This window comes from Eulemur rufifrons, chromosome 2, assembly GCF_041146395.1.
Source record: "Eulemur rufifrons isolate Redbay chromosome 2, OSU_ERuf_1, whole genome shotgun sequence".
Taxonomy (NCBI): Eukaryota; Metazoa; Chordata; class Mammalia; order Primates; family Lemuridae; genus Eulemur; species Eulemur rufifrons.
The window spans coordinates 58,177,899-58,200,592 of NC_090984.1; the positions used below are offsets into that span (position 1 = coordinate 58,177,899).

Below are 22,694 nucleotides of genomic sequence, written 5' to 3' on the forward strand. Positions count from 1 at the left end.
TTCCCAGCCACTCTAAGCCTCTCTGCCCACAACTTTATAACCACAGAGACTCATGCCCACTCTCATGGTGGAGCCACAGCGACATCTAGGGCTCTGGAGGCTTACCTGCACCTGAAGGGCTTTCCTCCAAACCAACTTTTTTGCCTATATAGCACAAAGGGAGACTTTCCACACTTTTGAGTTCATAGTTTCTTTCCTCGATCCTGGAAACAAAATATTCTCAGCTTGATTAAAGGTATATTTTTGTTTCATATCTTCCTACTTATTTAATACCAAGATTATAATACCCCCAAAAAGGCAGGTTAAGACAGTGCATGTCTGTGTTGTTTGAAATTTTGAACGGAATGTGGTACAACGGTAACTTAGTTGTCTGAATTTTTTCCAGACTTGCAGTGATTTTCTGTATGAGTAATTTTATCATTTTTAATGTGCTATCCTAATAAATATACTATACTGGGGATGGTACTATAAAAGCCATCATACTATACACCATAGACTTTTTCCGGAAGGACTTATAAGAAACAATGACTATCTCTAGAGAGGGAAAAGGGGCAACTGGAAGTTGTGGGTGAGCCAAAATTCTTTTCACTGTGTATCTTTTTGAATTTTTTGCCATCTACATGTATTACCTATTCAAAAATAAACACAATTTTTAAACAAAAAATTTTTGCTTCTACATAAGACTATCTCTGGAAAGAGACACAAGACACTGGCAACAATAAACACTTGCTTCCAAAGAGTGGGAGTGGCTAGGGGGCACCGGTGGAAGGGAGACTCTTCACTGTCTTTTTTGTATCCTTTGAATTTGTACCATATGAATGTATTAAACTCAAATAACTTTTTAAAGTTCCATGTAATATTTCTGACAGTTTCTCTTTACTTTTTCAGTTTTAACTGTAGTTTACTTGTACTTCAAACTGATTCTGGGAACCTAACAGAAGTAAAACGTTCAAGGCAGAAACCATAAATGTACATAATATCATTTCCTCAAACCATTTTCCAACAAAATATAAACTGCATAGGGAAGGAAAATACTTTGTACTGTAATCTATAAAATCCGTGTCATTGGCTATGAAACAAGGAGGGATGTTTTAAAACTTTTTAAATATTTTAATGGTTTTTTCTTTTTTTTATAGAGATGGGGATCACTCTCTTTCATCAGTGGCGTGATCATAGCTCACTGCAGCTTCCAACTCCTGGGCTCAAGTAATCCTCTTGCCTCAGCCTCCCAAGCAGCTGCGACTGCAGGCGCGCACCACCACTCCAGCTTTTTTCTTATTTTTTGTAGAGACAAGGTCTCACTGTGTTGCCCACGCTGGTCTCAAACTCCTAATCTAAAGCAATCCTCCTACCTCAGCCTCCCAAAAGTGCTGGGATTACAGGTGTGAGCCATCGCTCTTGGCCTTAAAACTTTTAAGTCAAGATTTTTCATTCTTTTAACTTTGGGGTATAATTAAAAAAAAAAAAAAATGAAGAGATCTTATACTGTATATTCCTGATGAAGAAAACATTATTTGCTTCCTATTCAATCATGTAGAACAAGGGTATTTACTTGCCTTTCCATAAGACAATGACATAATACAGAATATCCTCAAATGATTTCAGTATGACTTTTGTTACCTAAAAAACAATGGGACTTGGCATTTGGGTTTATACCATTCATTGTAATTCATCCCAAACCAATAAGAATCAACCATAAAATTTAAGACAGAAAAGGCTATAAGGATAACTTAATTCAATACCTCATTTTACAGATATAGAAACTTAAAGCCCAGAAACTTTAAACTCCAACTTGTACAATCAAAACATGGGAAAAACCAGAACCAGAACCCAGATGGTCTGCCTCCCCAACCAGTATGTTTTCAAGTCTTCCCTCTAACAGGACATAAAGTTACTGGGAATGTCATTCAAATTTCTTTCCTGACATTACATTTTAAATAATTAAATGAAATAATTAAACAATTTACTTTCTGTAATAGTAATCAGAAATGCTATTTAATAAAGGAAAACAAAATAAATCTTTAAATTAATTAATATTTCTTGAGATCAATAACATACTGGCAAATTTTCTGCAGTAGAAGTGCATTTCTAAATAAGTAAAACCCAAGGCAACAGTTGACAAAAAGGTAAAAAAAAGTAGATTTATTTTAAAATACAGTTGTCCCTTGGGATCTGCAGGGGATTGGTTCCAGGAACCCTGTGGATACAAAAATTCTGGAATGCTGAAGTCCCTTTCACCCAATGGCATAGCATTTGCATATAAGCTACTCACATTCTCCTGTGTACTTTTTTTTTTTTGAGACAGAGTCTTGCTCTGTTGCCCGGGCTAGAGTGCTGTGGCATCAGCCGAGCTCACAGCAACCTTAAACTCCTGGGCTCAAGCAATTCTTCTGCCTCAGCCTCCCGAGTAGCTGGGACTATAGGCATGTACCACCATGCCCAGCTAATTTTTTCTATATATATTTTTAGATGTCCAGCTAATTTCTTTCTATTTTTTTTTTAGTAGAGATGGGGGTCTCGCTCTTGCTCAGGCTGGCCTCGAACTCCTGAGCTCAAACGATCCGCCCGCCTTGGCCTCCCAGAGTGCTAGGATTATAGGTGTGAGCCACCACGTCCAGTCCCCTGTATACTTTAAATCACCTCAAGATTACTTAAAATACCTAATACATTGTAAATGTTATGCAAAGTTATGCTGTATTATTTATTTGTATTTTTTTAATTGCTGCATGGTTATTTTTTATGGCTTTTTTTCTCTGAATATTTTCTGACTGTGGTTGGTTGACTCCACAGATGCGGAACTCGAGGATATGGAGGGCCAACTGCAAATGCCAAAAACCAACTTTAAAAAATAACTTTATCAATGTGATTTATTTTTAAATACAAATAGGGATTGAACATACATGTATCAAATTGTACTCTCATTCACTGGCATGAGCATACCTCCAAACATGTTAATATACAAACAAATAAAGACACACACCCAAATAACAAGCTACAGAGCACCCACCATTTTCCAAAACCAAAATTTTCACACAAATATATTGGCAAATACAGCAAAATATCAGTGTAAATTAACACACGTACATACACATATGTACATATATACCAGAATCCAAAGTGAAATGTAGACATATAACATAGGTTCTTACATACATACGCATAAACACAGAACTCAATCAGAAACAGCCCAGACAGAAATAATGATCTGTGAAACACAAAGTAACATCATGACCTTTTCACTAGTGATGAAAACTCAACAGTTAATGATGAAATTGAGATTATTAAAATGTTCATGCTTTAAATAATTGAAACAAAGAAACCAGACTCTAAAGTCACTCCTCACTGCCACTGAGTTTCTTACAAGTTGATAATGTGAAGGAAGACAACTTCAAAGCCTTAAAAAAAGCACAAAAAGGTTGACTCTTATCTACAATAAAGATTATTTGCTAAATGAAATTACTGAAAGTGAATAGAGAAACATTCTATGAAGTGAGCTAAATTCTTTTTACTTTGAAGGCCCTGCTAGAGACCTGCTCCTGCTGTAATTCACGACTTGGAGAGGCAAAACTAAAAAAGCTATTGCTGGGTTCAGGTGCTGTGGGAGAACCCACAAAAAATGGTCTGAACTGAAAATCTCCATCTCCACCACCCCGATTTCGAACTGGTGTATTATCCAAAGAAAACTTGGAGTTGTTCCCTAGGAAAAAAAATAAGAGAAAAATTTAAGCATCTATTTCTTCATACATCTTTAGGAACAAAAAGACAAAAGGCATTCAATAAATATTTTAGCAGAACTCAACACCTATGAGATGGATAAAATATAGACCTAATATGAGATAAGGAAAAGGACTATGATGCCCCCACCACCCCTCCACCTGACCAAAGTATATATTCTACCTTTCTCTGTGATGCAGTTTCCAATAGTAGCATGATCTCATCACCAAAAGTAATTTGACACATGAAATATGTTTTTAGTAGAGCTAGAATTTACAATATCATTTTATTCATTTATTATCTTTTTAATCTACTCCAGAGGAATCATCAAAAAAAAAATAAATACATATATATATATATATATATATATAATCTTTTGTCCCAGCTTCTTTAAAAATAATTTTCTGGCTGTACGCGGTAGCTCACGCCTATAATCCTAGCACTCTGGGAGGCCTAGGCGGGAGGCTCACTTGAGGTCAGGAGTTTGAGACCAGCCTGAGCAAAAGACCCATCTCTACAAAAAAATAGAAAAATTAGCCAGGTGTGGTGGCGTGAGCCTGTAGCCTCAGCTACTCGGGAAGCTGAAGCAGGAAGATCACTTGAGCCCAGGAGTTGAGAGTGCAGTGAGCTGTGGTGATGCCACTGCACTCTACCCAGATGACAGAGCGATACTCTGTCTCCAAAAATAAATAAATAAGTAAAATAAAAATAATTTTTAAAAAAACATTGCAATAAACATTCTAGAAAATATTTCACAACTATGAAATATTAACATATACTAATGACCCAATATCAATTAGCATAGGCTTAAGAAAAATCAGACAGTAGGTCTAATTAAATAAGCATTAAGCTACTTCCACTGAATGCTTCCTTGGCTTTTACAGATTTTAAAGGAATAGGTAACTAAAGGAAAATGCTGACTGTATCAAGCTAACAGTGGCAACAAGAGGTAAAAAGGTAAGTATGTACAAAAAGAGGAACAGGAAAGAACTCGTGAATATGAAAGAAATAAAATGTGGACAGTGACAAGAAAAAAATAAGTACATCTACAATGTCCATTTATAATAACACTTTGATTAAATATATGATTAACTGAAAGTTAAGCAGACGTTTGTTCTTGTTTCAATTCTTATATTTGATATTCCTCATCTCATCATCTCCTCCCTCATTAAACTTTTGTCCTCAGTCTATCATAAATATCCAAAAAATTAGTATTTAGGTAAGTCCAGCTTCATTTTTTGTATGCCAAAACCAATTTATATTAATAGCATAGCAAAAATCTATCGGATGCTGTTGCAGCAGAAGTAGTAGAAAGGGGAGAACTCAGGAAGAGATATGAGATTCATTCCATCTGCAAGGCAGCTAACAAGCAGAAAAGATCTGGCATCATCCTAGACTGTGAACTTCCAGAGTGCAGGAATCCTATTTGGATAATCTTTACATCCTCATTGCTTAGGATTATGTCTTATAGCCTGGTATATGAAACATTTTTGACAAATATTTGATGAATGGAAAAATAAATAAAAGAATGAACCAAACAAACAACTGACAATAACTTAACTGCATAATCAGTATTGGTATGCGAAAAAAACTGAAACATGGCCTACTTGGAAGATAGCAATGGTTAAGAGTATAGGCTCTGAAGATAGATTTGTGACCTTCACTAAGTTACTTAACTTTCTGTGCCTCAGCTTTCTCATCTGTAAAATAGGTATAATAATAATACCTACTTCATAGAGTTTTGTAAATTACTTGAATTCATGTAAAATACTTAGAACAGTGCCTAGCACTTTGTAAGGAATCGATAAAAGACAACTAATATTATTATTACTACAACTAAATAGCTTTTAAAGTAGCAATTTGCAAACTTATTTTGCAGAAATTAACTCTGCTCAAATTAAAGGTTTAACTAAAATATAGGCAAATACAATAGATAAAAGCAATGATGTACAGGTTGAGACATGTATGAAGAATTCATAGCCTACTATGACTCAAGACCCTTAAGAGTTTCCACTGACTGCTTGGAACTGTGTAGCACAGTATGAAAAATCATTGAGGAAAAAATATGGGATATTCTACTTCAAACAAGGAGAGTAAAAAAAAAAAAAAAATATGGGATATCACATGTCCTTTCTTTTTTTTTTTGAGACAGAGTCTCGCTCTGTTGCCCGGGCTACAGTGCCGTGGCATCAGCCCAGCTCACAGTAACCTCAAACTCCTGGGCTCAAGCAATCCTTCTGCCTCAGCCTCCCAAGTAGCTGGGACTACAGGCATGCGCCACCATGCCCGGCTAATTTTTTCTATGTAGATTTTTTAGCTGTCCAAATCATTTCTTTCTAGTTTTAGTAAAGACAGGGCCTCACTCTTACTCAGGCTGGTCTCGAACTCCTGACCTCGAGCAATCCTCCTGCCTCGGCCTCCCAGAGTGCTAAGATTACAGGCGTGAGCCACCGCGCCCGGCCCACATGTCATTTCTTACCTACTGGGAAGCCAAAAACACCAGACTGTGTGATCACAGATGGTTCGAGTGTACCTTCTTGGTTAGCAATAGTTAGGTTTCGTAGCCTAAGACTATCGTAGAGCCCTTGGAGCTTTTGATACTGGCGATTGCGCTCCATCAGTTTCTCAGAGATGTCACTGAACTTCTTCTTGTATTCTTCTAGCACTTTCTTCAAGGAGGTGACTTCCCCTTTCATAGAGGTTAATTCTACATCCTTGCTTTGTATTTGCTGAGTATATATCTTCTCCATCTGTTTCAGATGGCCCTCAGCCTTGCTAAAATTATATTCTTGATAAAGACGCTCCTGATGTACCTGCCCCAAGAAAGAAAAGAAAGATTTTTAAGGTAATAAGTACAAAGTTATATACTGTAAAATATTAGATAAACATAAAGGGAAAAGAAAGATGCTTATAAAGAGATGTTATTGCTTTAACATTGAGAACCTAGTTTAAGAAGCAATCAGGACATACAATGAAGTGATTAATTATTACCAAAAACAATAATGTATGTTACTACATGCATAGAAAAAAAATCTGGAAGAATATTTTCCAACCACTACCATTATAGCACCAAAACAAGTGAGTATCCCAAAGGTTTTTAAGAAATATAACATCATTTTTTAAGTAATCCAGAGTTAAGAACAGACTCTAAGAGAGCCCCCAATTACCCCTGCCTCCTGGTACTTACACTCCCATATGTGACTCTCTCCTCTGAGTGTGGATGGGACCTGTGACTAGAATATGGCAAAGGTGACAGAATGTCATTTATGAGTACATTACATATAAGACCTGTCCTATAAAGCCTTGCTAGCTTTAAAGAAGCAAGCAGCCATGTTGGAAAGGCCCAGGAGGCAAGTATTAATAACTAAGAGCAAGCATCTGGCCAAGAACCAGCAAGAAAAAAATGAGATCCCAATGAATCTAGACACAGACTTTACGCCCTCCACAAAAATTAACTCAAAATAGATCACAGACCTAAATGCAAAACTATTAACATAAAACTCCTATCTAGAAGATAGCATACGGGAAAATCTAGATGACATTAGATTTGGCAGTGACTTTTTAGATACAACACCAAAGGTATAATCCATGAAAGAAAGAAGTGATAAGCAGGACTTCATTAAAATTAAATATCTAGCTCTGTGAAAGACACTGTTGAGAGAATGAAAAGACAATCCACAGACCAGGAGAATATATTAGCAAAAGACATGTGATAAAGGACTGTTATCCAAAATACACAAAGAACACTTAAAACTAAACAATAAGAAAACAAACAATCCAATTTAAAAATGGACCAGAAACCTTAACAAACACCTCACCAAACAAAATATATAAATGGCAAATAAGCATCTGAAAAGATGCTCCACATCATGTGTTATCAAGGAAATGCAAATTAAAACAATGAGATACTGTGATCTGTGATCACACAGTCTGGTGTTTTTGGCTTCCCAGTAGGTAAGAAGTGACATGTGGGCCAGGTGTGGTGGCTCACGCCTATAATCCTAGCACTCTGGGAGGCCGAGGCAGGTGGATCATTTGAGCTCAGGAGTTCGAGAGCAGCCTGAGCAAGAGCAAGATCCTGTCTCTACTAAAAATAGAAAGAAAAATTAGCTGGACAACTAAAAAATACATAGAAAAAATTAGCCAGGCATGGTGGCGCATGCCTGTAGTCCCAGCTACTTGGGAGGCTGAGGCAGAAGGATCGCTTGAGCCCAGTAGTTTGAGGTTGCTGTGAGCTAGGCTGACGCCATGGCACTCTAGCCCAGGCAACAGAGTAAGACTGTCTAAAAAAAAAAAAAAAACACACACATATATATATATATATATATATATATAAAAATATATAATTACAGAAGCTATGATGGCCCTACTGCACTCTAGCCTGGATGAGAGAGCAACCCTGTCTCCAAAAAAAAAAGATTATGTAACAAAATAGTCATACCAGACATAATATATTGTCAACTTTAACTGACCATAAAAACAGTATTATGGCATTATTTTTGTACAGAAAAGATATATATTTAGTATTTTTATATAAAAAATATATATTTATGTACAAAGCTATCAACAATGGCTATCTCTGAGTGATGGAATTATAGTTTTTTTCTTCCTGTTGGATTTTCAACAATAAATATTGTTGCTTTTGAAAAAAAGAAAACAATATATTAATTCCATATATTCATAAAAAATATAAAATAGTGAAGGAAAAACATTAGAAGTTCCCACATATGCCTCAAATCATACTCTCAAGAGAAATTATCCTAAGTACTAACCTGGTATGTCCAGAAGGCCAGTGCTCGTGAGCTAATGTCCAACACAATCTCTGGTCGCAGTCCTGCCAATACCATAGCTTTATATTCCTCTGATGGACTGAGTTCTGTGCGGACAATATCTAGCTTTCCAGAAAGGGTACTGTTGCAGGCAGGACAGATAGCTGGTGAACGACTAAACTCACCACTACCGTGCTGATCACAGAAGATATGAGAACAGGCAGTGACCCACGCATAACCAGAGAGTTTGCTGCGACACTTTCGATAATTACAGAGCAGCATGTCTTCACACAAAGACATAATAAATAGGATAGTGAGGTCTCCAGATGCTGAAAAGAGCCCTAATAAGGAGTAAATGAAAAGGTCAAATAAGTCAAGTTACAATGAAAATGAAATTAATAATAAGTAAAAAATAAAATATGCATGTTTCCATTTATTATGATAAAATAATGTATATTTTATGTTTCTGTATTTATTCTAATCAATATAGTATATTGATTTCAGTCACCCAACAATATTTATTGTGCTTTTCCTTTGTCCTTTTTAAAAAAAAATTTAAGGAAAAGTTAAAGACATACGTAGCTACAATACTAAGGTCAAAAATAATATGTACGTGGAAAAAAAGTTTAGGAACGGCCAGGCATGATGGCTCACACCTGTAATCCTAGCACCTTGGGAGGTTGAGACAGGAGGACAGTTTGAGGCCAGGAGTTTAAGACAAGCCTGTGCAAGACCCCACCTCTACAAAAAAAAATTTTAAACTGAGCTGGATGTGGTGGCACATGCCTGTAGTTCCAGCTACTCAGGAAGCTGAGAGGCAGGAGGATTGCTTGAGCCCAGGAGTTCAAGGCTGCAGTAAGCTGTGATCATGCCACTGTACTCTAGCCCTGGGCAATAGAGCAAGACCTTGTCTCAAAAAAAACAAACAAAAAAAAGCAGCAGCAGTATTTGCTAAGTACAAAGAAGTAAAAATTAAATCAATACCTTCAATCATCCAATACCTAAGCAAAAATCCAAATTTGTTATCCATTCATACTTTGCTAGAATATTTTAGTACCATATCTGACACTTTGCAAATATAAAAGTCCAGCCACTGATTTCAGCCATTCCTTAGTGCAAAGTATTATACTTTTAAGCAGTATTTTTAGGCTTTTCACATACCAAGTTTTCTCAGATTCTTTACCTGTGTTGTCTTGATTTTAAAGAGTAGCAGCCTGCTAGCACTGGATGGAAACTAACGTCATTCATCCAAGTAATTCACCATTATGAAGACTGAAAATCTGCACAAACTCTGCTTTTATGCAGATAGTTTATCGTGAGTTAAACAATTCAATTAATATAAATACTGTACCATTCAATGTTATGCTTCTATTTAAAACATCTGTAAAAATGAAGCAATATTCTGGACATACCAAGTCATATATTGCATAAAATATTAATAACAGTAACACACTCAACATACGCCAAGGGAAAATGTTCACATTTATCAACTGACAAATTGTCAAAAATGTTGCTTTGGTCAACAGGGACGCTGTAGCAACCTTTAAACCAAACGTTACCGCTGGCTGAGTTTCCACAGGTATGTATGTCACCTGGTAGCCGGAGTTAGGAGGCCTATCTTACTTCCAGCAGAGTAATGGGCATGGGGGAAGCGGAACTGATAACAGTTTTGAAATTCAGCCCCTTCTTAGGCAGATCAAGAGGCGTAGCTAACTCCAATTTTCCCTTGAGGCAGGGGAAAGGGCAAATTTAATGGGCTATACAAGCTGAGGGGCAAGTTTTAGAGAACCAGACCTACAAAAACTCCACTCCGGAATTTTCAGCCCACTTTCCGCGCTCGACAGAGAAAATAATAACAGTAATATTAGAAATAAAATACTTCATCTGGCACGTACAAAAATCGCGGGAAAGCGTCGTTGCCTCCACAGCTCCACCAGGAACCAGGATTCTCCGCCCGGCTGAGGCCTCTGGCGTCCACGCCACACTACGTCAGAGGTCAGAGAGCGCATGCGTGTTGTCGCCCGGGGCCTGATGGGCCGAGGCGTGAGGATGGGGCGCTCAGGATGCTGGGACCTCTTGGACTGTGGCGCTGGACTCAAGCCGCGAGGGAGCGAATCCGACGGCCCCTAGAGTTGGCTTCCCACTTTGGAATCCCACAGTCCGATCACTGAGTGCCCTTAACTCCCCGCAACTGGCACAAGAGTAACATCCTTCTTATCATGTGCCTATCTTTAGAGTCTCCGACCACAGCAGGGGTGGGCGTGCAGGAGCTGAGAAGGCCGCCGGCCTAGCTTGAGCCCCAGGTGTGTGTCTTAGGAGAAGTTGGAAAGTTGTGGCGGGCAGCCCAGGCTTTCTCAGTATCAGGAGAAATTCCCAGAAATTGTGTGATACTTGTAATTGGACAGCTGTCACCTCCATGTTGAGGTAGAGTCCACCATTTCATTTTTTATCCGTCTTGGAATAAACATCTTTCCAGCTGTCGCACATCCTTTTTACACATTTTAAAAAATTGTAACTTTGAGTCTGCATTACGAACATTCATTACATACAGCAAGTACTTGAAATTAGGCGATAGGGTCGGGTGTCAACTTTAAGGTGATCTACCTACCTGTGTGCTCTCCTGGAACTGCTGGTTGTGCTTAAACCTTTGTGCAGTACCAGTTTTACTCTAATGCTGTTATCTGCCACTTTTCTTTGCCCCCCCTAACAACTGTGTAATTTTCTGCTTAATCTATATGGGTCTAAATTCCTTTTTTTTTTTAATTAGAAGATATCTTTAATTAAAATGAAAACCTTTAAAAACAACTTCAGATTTATGTGACCTTTCTGTTGCTCTCAGAACACTATGGACTGGAAAGATGCAGGCACAGGAAGGTGCTGCTCTATCCCAATGGCAGAGCCTTGAATGGGGCTTCAGCTCTCTTCCCACCCTGGGTCTAAATTCTAACAGCACACAGATAGATCACTTTAAAGTTGTGACATCTGAGTCTATCGCCTAGAATTTAGATTAAAGATTAAGCTGAGGAAGAGGGCTGGAAGGTCCTCAGGATATAAACCTTAATGATGACTTTTGTAGCCACCTTTCCAGATGTAACCCTTTTGTGAATTAGTAACAGATACAATCAGCCACATAGGGAACACCAAACCCTACAAACCTTTATGAGTTGTCAATCCATAATACTAACGAAACCTTTTTCAGTCAAATAAACTGCCTCAGTCAAGTAACTTCCTGCTAGTTTTGTCTGTTTGCAACTGGTTCACAGTAATTTGATTGGGTCATCTTGGCCTTCGTATACATTTCCTAAGATACATTCTGAGAGTTTAGAGTGGTAACTTAATTCTGGTACAAACTGGATACAAAAAAAATTCAATGTTCATGTGTAAATCATGTACTCCCTATCATCTGTTTCTGGCTATTTGAGCCTTTTGTGCATTTTCTGGTTTTAATTATGCCAAATGTAGAAATACTAAAGTACAAAAAAAGGTACAATCTCATTTAGAATTCAAAAAGAAAACATTCCAATTTGATCAGTACTTAACTTCATGATCCTAGCTAAGTTACCTTTGTACTGCAATATGATCACTTCCTGGACATGTGTCCAAGTTAATACATACTTTGCGTTAATTCATTTTAACAGCCATATACTGCAAATATACCACAGTATATTTACCCATCTTCTAATGGACATTGATTCCTGGTTTTTACAATTAAAAACAATTCTGCATTGAGCATTCTGCGTGTCTCCTTGAGTACACATGCCAAGAATTCTCTATAATACCCAGAAACTGCGTTAATATAAGAATCTTCAAATAAACTAGACATTGCCAAACCACTCTCCAAAGTAATAACATAAATTTCACTGCCACCAGCAAAGTATATGAGAGCTCAATATTCCAGACTCACCAACATGCAGAAGTGTCAAGTTGCTTTCTTTTGTTTTCATTTTTTTCCAATGACAGTGAAATGGTATCTCAATATTGTTGTAATGCACAATTCTTTGATTACTAGTGAAGTTGAGCATCTTTTCAGGTGACTGTCTACTCAGGGATGCTCAACTGTGAATTGCCTACTCATATCCTTTGATGATTTTCTTGATTTATACAGAGTCATTGAATAGTTATATGGCATGCAAACATAAGTTTGAATCTTAGCATACACAAATTTATCAACTTTTCCTTTTTGTGCTTATGTCTACTCCAATATCATATTCTATGCTTTTCAATAGTTTTAAAGTTTTGCTTTTCATATATAGATAATAGTCTGAATAACAATAAGAATTGTGAAGGAAAGAGTGACCACAATATTCAAGAAAGCAAACATTCCAACAACCTCTGTCTTTGATGGAAATAGTAATCAAGTTACATTCCTGGATTATATTTAACATGCAAGGGATACAAAACACATCTAAATATTGGAAATGGTGTATTTCATTTGCTTTTAGAATGAGATTTAATAGTTATATTGACTATGTGGAACAGAACCACCAACCACAAAGGCAAAACTACTCCAATAACAAAATTATATTTATGAAAAACTTTTTGTGAGAATTTATTTAGAAAAGCAGTCTAGAGATATCATAATGAAGGAGAAAAAGCATTAGGTTTCAAGTGGTAGTTGTGCTATACTTGAACACAGAGAGTTAACTTCCTCACTGTTTGTTTTGATACTTTGTTTGCAATTGCCAAAAACTGAGAATTTCAATGAAAAGTCTGACAACTTAAAGATCTAACATATTTCTTGTTATTTTTGACATGGTTTAACTCATGCTATTCACTGTTTTTATACAAACTATTCATGATTATGTTATTCAGGAAGCAATTTGAAGGGCATTTGATTTCTAAATTCTGACAGTACAATTTGTGCTTACCTATAATTTATACCATCTACTTTCACCTTTCAAAAATGGTATTTTTACCATGAAGGCTGATTTTGATCTTGTGTCAATATTCTAAGTACCTATCAGCTTATGAGTATTTATATACCACATTTTTCTAAGAGTTTCAGAGATGGTAATTTTCCATGTTATATTTGAATCTTAGACTATTAGCATCATCTAAAACTTGTGTGATACTTTTATTTGTTTTAATAGAAGACTCTTAATCTAAAGAAAGAATTAAGTTTTTTGTTGATTATAGGCATGAGCCTCCATGCCTAGCCAAGAATAGGTTTCATATTCTGGCCAACAGAAGTTATTATAGTTGCATACCATTTGTCAGATTCTGATATAGGCACAAATATTTCTCTCATTGCAAAAACAGTGATGTATACCAGACTGCCAATATTTGGATTTTTATTTTGTACCCCTTGCACGTTAAATGTCATCATGGATGTAAATACAGCATATAGGGCAGTATAATTTAGCCAAAACAATTGAGAATACCAATATTTTAACATTAAATATAAAGCAGAAATAATCGCTTTTTAACCATATGTGAATGGTGTGTGAGTTTAAATCAATGGTAAATATCCAGTAAGACTATAAATAAAATGCTCATAATAAAAAGATTTCCCCAGCCTGAGCAAGAGCGAGACCCCGTCTCTACTAAAAATAGAAAGAAATTATATGGACAACTAAAATATATATAGAAAAAATTAGCCGGGCATGGTGGTGCATGCTTGTAGTCCTAGCTACTCGGGAGGCTGAGGCAGTAGGATCACTTGAGCCCAGGAGTTGGAGGTTGCTGTGAGCTAGGCTGACGCCATGGCACTCACTCTAGCCCGGGCAACAAAGTGAGACTCTGTCTCAAAAAAAAAAAAAAAAAAAAAAAAAGATTTCCTATTAAATGCCAGTAAGCTTTTATGTATTTATTCCTCACATACATAGGTTATTTTAGCAGTTATTCTTCATTGCTTCTTAAAATATCTAGCATCATAATCAGATATTAATAATGTTAAGGAGACTCAAAAGTAATCAGACAGACAGTTATGTACCTACCTACATAGACATTTTACATCAGAATTGAGGTTTAAGTCCCAGTTATTCCATGTAAATAGCTTGCTGAATTGCCATTAAAATGGCTGCCATTTCCAGAAATTTTAAAAGGAAAAAAAAAAAATCAATGGAGATTTTAATTCAATTCACTTCAAATATTTTTTAAACATCTATTCCAGGCCGGGCGCGGTGGCTCACGCCTGTAATCCTAGCACTCTGGGAAGCCGAGGTGGGCGGATCGTTTGAGCTCAGGAGTTCGAGACCAGCCTGAGCAAGAGCGAGACCCCATCTCTACTAAAAATAGAAAGAAATTATATGGACAGCTAAAAATATATATAGAAAAAATTAGCCGGGCATGGTGGCGCATGCCTGTAGTCCCAGCTACTCGGGAGGCTGAGGCAGGAGGATCGCTTGAGTTCAGGAGTTTGAGGTTGCTGTGAGCTAGGCTGACGCCACGGCACTCACTCTAGCCTGGGCAACAGAGTGAGACTCTGTCTCAAAAAAAAAAAAAAAAAAAAACATCTATTCCAGGCCAGGCATTAGAGGAAGGAGGTATCCTGCTTTCCTAGAGCTTACAGTCTAGCAAAAAATCTAAGACTAATAGAAGAAAATGAAAATATTATTTTATTCTTTCCTTTACCATCTCTTACATTTTTCCAAGTTGTTGATTTCTGGTGAGAAAAGTCAGCTTCCATCTTTAATTTGAAGAATCATCTACCTTCATGCTACAAGGAAAAAAAGATATTTTTAAAACTGCCCTGAAATATGTGTAAACAACCACTCTAGAAAACTGAGTAAACCATTTACAATCAAAGAGTTCTCTGTATATCCCTCATGTTTTGAAGGTTTCTTCTTCTTTTTTTAATCACAAGTACATTTTCTTACTCTGGAATCACCATATGCTTTGTAATTGTTTGACTCCGCAAAAATCAGAAGGCACTAATTAATGGATAGCCAACCCATCCCATGGTGCTCTGAGTGAAGACAAGCCAGCTTTGATATATGATGGATCAAAATCCCACTGCCTAAGGCTCCAAGCAGTGAGAGGAACAGCCATCAAAGTTTATCTCCAACCACATTATTTTAAGAAACATTTATAAAAATAAAGACATCAAGAGACTCATAAGAATTATTACCTCTAAAGAAGAACTAGGGAAGACCATTAAGGATCAACTGATCCAGCTAGACAAAATGAGGAATTACATGACAAATAAGTTAGTGCCAAAACTAAGATTAATCAACTAAAGAAAATGCTATTGGAATAATTATTAATTATTATAAGGATACACACTATAGTCCCATTACCAAACTATGCCTAATTCTAGAACTTAGGCTTTGGGTGCAGGGGTGAAGGTGACAAGGGTAGGCCAATTGGCAAGACATATAAGCAATAAAAACAAAGAATTTCTGACAACCTATTATACAGATGTAAGAAATTACCAGGTAGTACAAAGTCTAAGATAAATATATATAGACTTTGATAACAAAATAGCTAACATCTATTGAACATTTACCATATGCTTTACAATGTTCTAAACCCTGCCTATTTATCTAATTTAATCTTCAAAATAGCCATTCTTTGAGTCAGATACTATTATCATTTTCTAAGATATACAGAAACTAAAAGACACTGAGATGTTAAGAAACTTGCCAAGGTTACATAACTTATTAAGTGATAGAGCATGGGTTTGAACCCAGTCTGATTCCAGAACACACACATACATATACTATGCTACCTCTCAGCATCTTTAATTGACTTTTTATTTTTTTAATTTCTCTTTCTTTTCTTTTTCTGTCTTCTTCTTTTTTTAATTGACTTTTTAAAAAATGAATTTTATACCACCATAGCAGCTGGCTATGAACTCACAAAGATGAATTTTCAAAGATTCACATACACATCAAAGCTTCTCAATCTCAAGCCTTACCGTAAAAGAAAAATGCAGTCATCATCTATTGTATATCCAGGATTTATAGCACTGAAGAGGTCCAGACTAGAAAAGTGAGATTCAGATCTGGTTTTGATCTCTTGAAATTTTACTTCTGCAAAAGACAGCAAAAAGCTAAAAAATTATTTCAAGTGCTGACACTACTTTGAATTATTTGTATTTCCTATATTTTACCCTCATATCTACCTCATTCTTTGCCTGAAAATGCAGGTATAAGAACATAAGCCTGTCCTAAGCTGCTTAAAATAACATTTTAAATTATACAATACATGAATATAATAAAGTTAGAAAATACAGGTTAACAAAAATATCAAGATCACTCATAGAACCCAATTCTAGAGACAATAACCCCTAGTATGTGAATGTATATATGTATGTATATATCCTTTAAGATGATTTCTCAAGCAAAAATATATTTAAAAAATGTTCAAGCAGAAACATATTGCTCTATATCCTGTTTTTATTTTTTTTTTTATTTTTTTTTTTTATTTTTTTTTTTTGAGACAGAGTCTCACTCTATTGCCCAGGCTAGAGTGAGTGCCGTGGCGTCAGCCTAGCTCACAGCAACCTCAAACTCCTGAGCTCAAGGGATCCTCCTGTCTCAGCCTCCCGAGTAGCTGGGACTACAGGCATGCACCACCATGCCCGGCTAATTTTTTTCTATATATATTTTTAGCTGTCCATATAATTTCTTTCTATTTTTAGTAGAGATGGGGTCTCGCTCTTGCTCAGGCTGGTCTCGAACTCCTGAGCTCAAACGATCCGCCCACCTCGGCCTCCCAGAGTGCTAGGATTACAGGCGTGAGCCACCACGCCCGGCCTATATCCTGTTTTTAATGTCATGAATACCACTCTATCTCAATAAACCTATATCATAACTTTTTTTTTTTTAAACAGAGTCTTACTCTGTTGCCCAGGCTAGAGTGCAGTGGCATCATCATAACTCACTACAACCTCAAATGCCTGGGCTATATCAATCCTCCTGCCTCAGCCTCCTGAGGACCTGAAGTGCCACCACGCCCAGCTAATTTTTTCTATTTTTAGTAGAGACGGGGTCCCACTCTTGCTCAGGCTGGTCTAGAACTTCAGACCTCAAACAATCCTCCCACCTTGGCCTCCCCAAATGCTAGGATTATAGGTGAGCCACCACACCAGGCCCTATACCATAACTTTTAAGTGACCATATAGTGTACATTATATGGTCTTCACAAAATTGATTTGATGAACTCTGGGATTCCTGTAATCTTTATATATATATATAGATAGATAGATAGACTGGTAAAATCGTGATTAGTTTCAAACTGCCAAGCTAAGTAGCTGATAGAATTATAGCAGTTACCACTACATTTTCTGTAGTGTTTAATTTTTAGGCCAGGTATGGTGGCTCACACCTATAATCCCAGTGCTTTGGGAGGCCAAGGCAAGAGCATCACTTGAGGCCAGGAGTCTGAGACCAGCCTGGGCAACATAGTGAGATCCTGTCTCTACAAAAAATACAAAATTCGCCAGGCATGGTGATGCATGCCTGTAGTCCCAGCTATTTGGGAGGCTGAGGCAGGAGGATCATTTGAGGCCAAGAGTCTGAGGCTGCAGTGGGCTATGACTGTGCCACTGCATTTAAGCCTCAGTGACAGAACAAGAACCTGTCAAAAAAAAAAAAAAAAAAAAAAAACCCACTAAATTTTTAGATTAGGATTCCTTTTCCTGACCCTACTTCTATCTCATAAAAGTGATTTTTGTGTGTGATATAGAGATTTCACAAAAGATCGAAGCATAACAAAATGTTGGTCATATCAAATTGATAGTTCAAAAATTTAAGAATTACCTGGGATCATGGGCTAAATCCCACTAAGAACTCCATCAAGCAGAATTCAATTCCAGGTGTTTGCCCCTAGCTTTAGTCTGCTCAGAGCATGTGTTTAATCAGACTGATCAGCTGAAACACGGACTTAACATGCATTTCATCATGGCAAACTATAAATGACTGGTGAAGGGCAAACTACCACCGGCTTTTCACCCCTAAACAGGAAAGCCCTCCTAAGGTTAGAAGTGGGTATTTTCAACTACCAAATTTCAGCTACTAATACCACTGAGCTCCAAATCTTACTAGGTGATTAAAAACTCAAATGAGGTAAAAATGAAGATTTTTCTTACACTTACCTCTGCTATCAAATGAATCCAGCTTCTATCCAGGAGTCAAGTTAAACTACAGGATCTATCAACTACCTAAACATCTCTGGAAAATAAAAAAAATAATAAATTCACAAAGGTTATGATTACATGACAACTCACACTAGCATGATCCACACCAAGTCGCAAGAAAATTTAGAGTAATTGTTCATCCTTTGACTCTCCATTAAATAATATAAATTATTGACCCATCTATTTGGAAAATGTCATTGAATGCCCAAGCTCTATATCACAGTAGGACAGAACCTCTGCACAAGCTCAATTTTGTATAAACTTAAAAGTTTGGGTAAAACGACACATTAAGTCTAACCAAACCTCTGAAAGGCTATAAAAGTCAACAGCCTCACAATAAGAAAACAGATATGCAAAAGGAAGGAGTCAAGATTTATAAGATTCAGAGGCTCATCAAGGTGGCTCAGGCCTATGATCCTAGCACTTTGAGAGGCTGAGGAGGGAGGATTGCTTGAGGCCAGGAGTTCAAGACCAGCCTAAGCACCATAGCAAGACTCTTGTCTCTACAAAACAAACAAACAGACAAACAAAAAAAAAAAAAACAACAGCCAGGCAAGGCGGTAGGGACCTGTAATCCCAGCTACTTGGGAGGCTAGGGTGGGAGGATCACTTGTGCCCAGGAGTTTGAGTTTGCAGTGAGCTAGAAAGATGCCACTGCACTCTAGCCTGGGCATCAGAGTAAGATCCTGTCTCAAAAAAATAAAAAAATTTAAAAAGAACTTACAAGATTCAGATAAATGAGAAGGTAATTCAAAATAGTTTTTTTCAAAGTATGTTTCTTTCAATTACTCTTGGTAATCCTTTGTCACAATAATCCTCAAAAAACTCTCCCTTGATACAGGAAAACTGAATTAGCACCATTTAGAATCCAAGTCTGCCACAAGATGGCAATATAAGAAAGAGGCTTTAATTTCCTCTTGCAGAGTTTGAGTGTAATCTGAACTTTCAGGTGAAATACAGACTGGATGGATACACAGTTCATCAGTGAAGATAACTTTCACACTATTCCCTATTCTTCAGATAATTACTAGGCACAAAACTTTTTGTATTACATGTATGATCATTTAAAACTTATTAGCTAAAAATATTACAATTATACTTGTATCATGTTCCTTTTCATGCAGTAATGTGGAGATTTAAAAATCTATAACCTCAGATACAACCTAGCCAGGATAAGACTTATAAAAATTAATATACCAAAGAAGTGGTAGAGACCAAGTAAGGTTAAGAAAAGAAGCATGGGCCAGGCACGATGGCTCACGCCTGTAATTCTAGCACTCTGGGAGGCCGCGGCAGGAGGATCACTTGAACTCAGGAGTTCCAGACAAGCTGAGCAAGAGTGAGACCCCATCTTTACAAAAAATACAAAAATTGGCCAGGCATGGTGGCATGCACCTGTTGTCCCAGCTACTAGGGAGGCTGAGACTGGAGGATCACTTGAACCCAGGAGTTTGAGGTTGCAGTGAGCTATGATGACACCACTGTACCCTAGCACTCTAGCCAGGGCAACAAAGTGAGATTCTATCTCCAAAAAAAAGAAAAGAAGCATTTGTCAAGGAAAGTTTCCTGAAGGAAAAAGGTGAGTCTTGAGTGGACCTAAGTAACCACTTAATTCAAATTAAAAATTAAATTTCTCAGTTACACTAGTCACATTTTAATTGTTCGATATCCACATGTGGCCAATAGCTACCAATTGGCAGTACAAATATAAGACATTTCCATCATCACTATTTGACATTAGTGCCTTTAAGGATGGGCCTGACTAAAATAAGTGAATAGAAAGGAAGCAGTGACTATCTATCATTCTTAAAAAAAAAAAACCCTACCATCTTAGCTGGGCATAGTGGCTTGCACCTGTAGTCCCAGCTACTCAGGAAGCTGGGGTGGGAGGATCACTTCAGCCCAGGAGTTTGAGTCCAGCCTGGGAAATATAGTAAGACTCCCATCTCTAAAACAACAAAATAAAAAAAAAAAAAAATCCTACTATCTATCAATCACTATAGAAATTATTTCATTCAAACTTCACAACCCCATATTTATAAGAAAAATTGAGGCTCAGAGAAGTTACAAAAATTTCCTGAGGTCACCTAACTATTAAGAGCTAGTATTAAATCCACTTCCGTCAAAACTTCATCACCATGGCACTTCCCACATCAAATAAAAAGCAGAGCTACAGAAGATGGGTTTGCTTTAGAATGTAACAAGAATGACATATTGGCTCAATAGGGCAGAAAGAAATTGAGGTGTTGTAAATACCTCAGAGAGATATAACCAGAAGTTTTATTTTACTCCTTCTTTGTCCTATACTTGAATAATGCTTTAACTATGTAAAATGTTTTCAGATCAGCAGCATGCAAGATTAACTAAAGGAATGTTGCCAAGAAGCAAGATATGATGTGAGAGGTTTCTACACTTTGAGCAGTGTCTACCTCAAAACTCCTTGATCCAAGTACTTCTTACAGGACAATAATTATCGGTTGAAAGGGACAAGTTCTCTACTTACCTCATTTCACAAACAAAACAGATTGCAAGGGGCCTGGTCTTTGTGTCCTTGATTCACAGCACAAAGCCTAACACATAAATCCTGATGTTAAATATGCCTTTCCCAATGTGTGATGCTCCCTGCAGAATTCTAATGTCTCAGCAAATGTCATTCTACCAAGCAAAAGTCATTTCATATTTACTAAGCATTTTGTAAATACCATATAAACAATCAATGATCCATTCATTTTATTAACTGTGGGCAGTAAGCCCTCCAAAGTAGTGGTGTTCATAGCCAAAAGGTACATTTTATATGTGTGAACAGACGTTTCATGAAGGCCTGATACAAACTACAAATTGATAATATTAATACTAAATCAGCAGATACTTCCATTTTAAAATAGTATTACTCAATTTGACCATTTCCATTCCAATTTACTCAGCACCTATGATGTGTCTAGCATTATGAGATACAATTTTAACTCAAATAATCTCTTATTTTTTTAGATAGAAAAGACACACATAATACCTGTAATGTAGACAACTTAAGACAGCTTATCTTGGTCAAAATTCAATACCTGCCTGTATGGTCCCATGAGCCTTTAACCCTTTCTATTCAGAATCCAAATCCAAGCCCACTTGATTTTCAGGGAGGTCTATAGATTTGATCCAAATCCAAGCCCACTTGATTTTCAGGGAGGCTTTCACAGAGCCACTTCTGGGCTGGCACACAGAGTGCTAAAGACCCAGGCTTTCCCTCCTCAGTGGATTTCATCTTCAACCTGAAACAAAAGGAAAACAATACAAAACATTATACATAGGAAGTAAATGCTAAACTGATAACTTGGCATAGTTTTCCTTTAGAAATAGTTGTATAAGGCACTGCTATCAAAACAGACTCCAAGTTTTATTTCCCACTCACTATCAGCTGTTTTAGCTAAGAATAATGACAGTTTTAACCTCTTAGTACAGAAGGAATCCATTCAGAATATACATGAAATAGAAGTGGTGAGGTTAGAAACTCGAACTAACCATGCAACTCATGCCATTCCCATCCCCCCATTTCACCCAGTCCCAATCCCATGGGTAGTGAACCAAATAAAAATGAAATGAAAATATAGTGCCCAAGGGCTTTTGGTCAAGACAACAGGAAGGAGTAACTTGCTTGAAATCAGAATGTGAGAGGTAGTAAAGCCTCTTGTCTGTTAACTTGCTATTTAATCTATTTCATAATACTTGGCCTATCTTAGAATTTGTAAAGCAATTTCCATATATTACCTCATTTTACAAGTTCTGTATCACCTCCATTTTATAAGTATGCGAGCAAGGTTTAAAGACTAAATGGCAGGCAACTTAGCTTAGTGGATAAGATAATAGATTTCTTTGTATTTTATTTTTTCCCTAGTTTTATTAAGGTATAATTGGCAGATAAAATTGTATATATTTACAGTGTACAATGTGATGTTTTGATATGTATCCATTAAGAAATGATAAAATCAAGCTAATTAATATAGCCATCACCTCACTTATCTTTTTTTTTTTTTTAGACAGAATCTCACTCTGTTCCCCGGGCTAGAGTGTCGTGGTATCAGCCTAGCTCACAGCAACCTCAAACTTCTGGGCTTGAGCGATCCTTCTACCTCAGCCTT

General features: G+C 36.9%; 1 protein-coding gene and 2 non-coding genes across 3 annotated transcripts; all 3 read right to left on the reverse strand.

Annotated features, from left to right (window-relative positions):
• Positions 1 to 3,494: 3,494 nt before the first annotated feature.
• Positions 3,495 to 10,389, reverse strand: CCNB1IP1 (cyclin B1 interacting protein 1). Its single transcript, XM_069462772.1, has 4 exons — positions 10,379 to 10,389; positions 8,487 to 8,824; positions 6,194 to 6,527; positions 3,495 to 3,697 (listed from the first exon to the last, which is right to left on the reverse strand). Exons 2-4 carry the CDS (start codon positions 8,781 to 8,783, stop codon positions 3,495 to 3,497), a joined length of 834 nt encoding a protein of 277 aa, XP_069318873.1. The 5' UTR covers positions 8,784 to 8,824; positions 10,379 to 10,389.
• Positions 10,390 to 15,324: 4,935 nt separating this feature from the next.
• On the reverse strand, positions 15,325 to 15,475 carry LOC138381211 (small nucleolar RNA SNORA79). The gene has a single exon (XR_011233122.1). It is a non-coding gene; the product is annotated as a small nucleolar RNA SNORA79 (small nucleolar RNA).
• Positions 15,476 to 18,261: 2,786 nt separating this feature from the next.
• LOC138381216 (small nucleolar RNA SNORD126) lies at positions 18,262 to 18,338 on the reverse strand. Its single transcript, XR_011233126.1, has one exon. It is a non-coding gene; the product is annotated as a small nucleolar RNA SNORD126 (small nucleolar RNA).
• Positions 18,339 to 22,694: the final 4,356 nt, after the last annotated feature.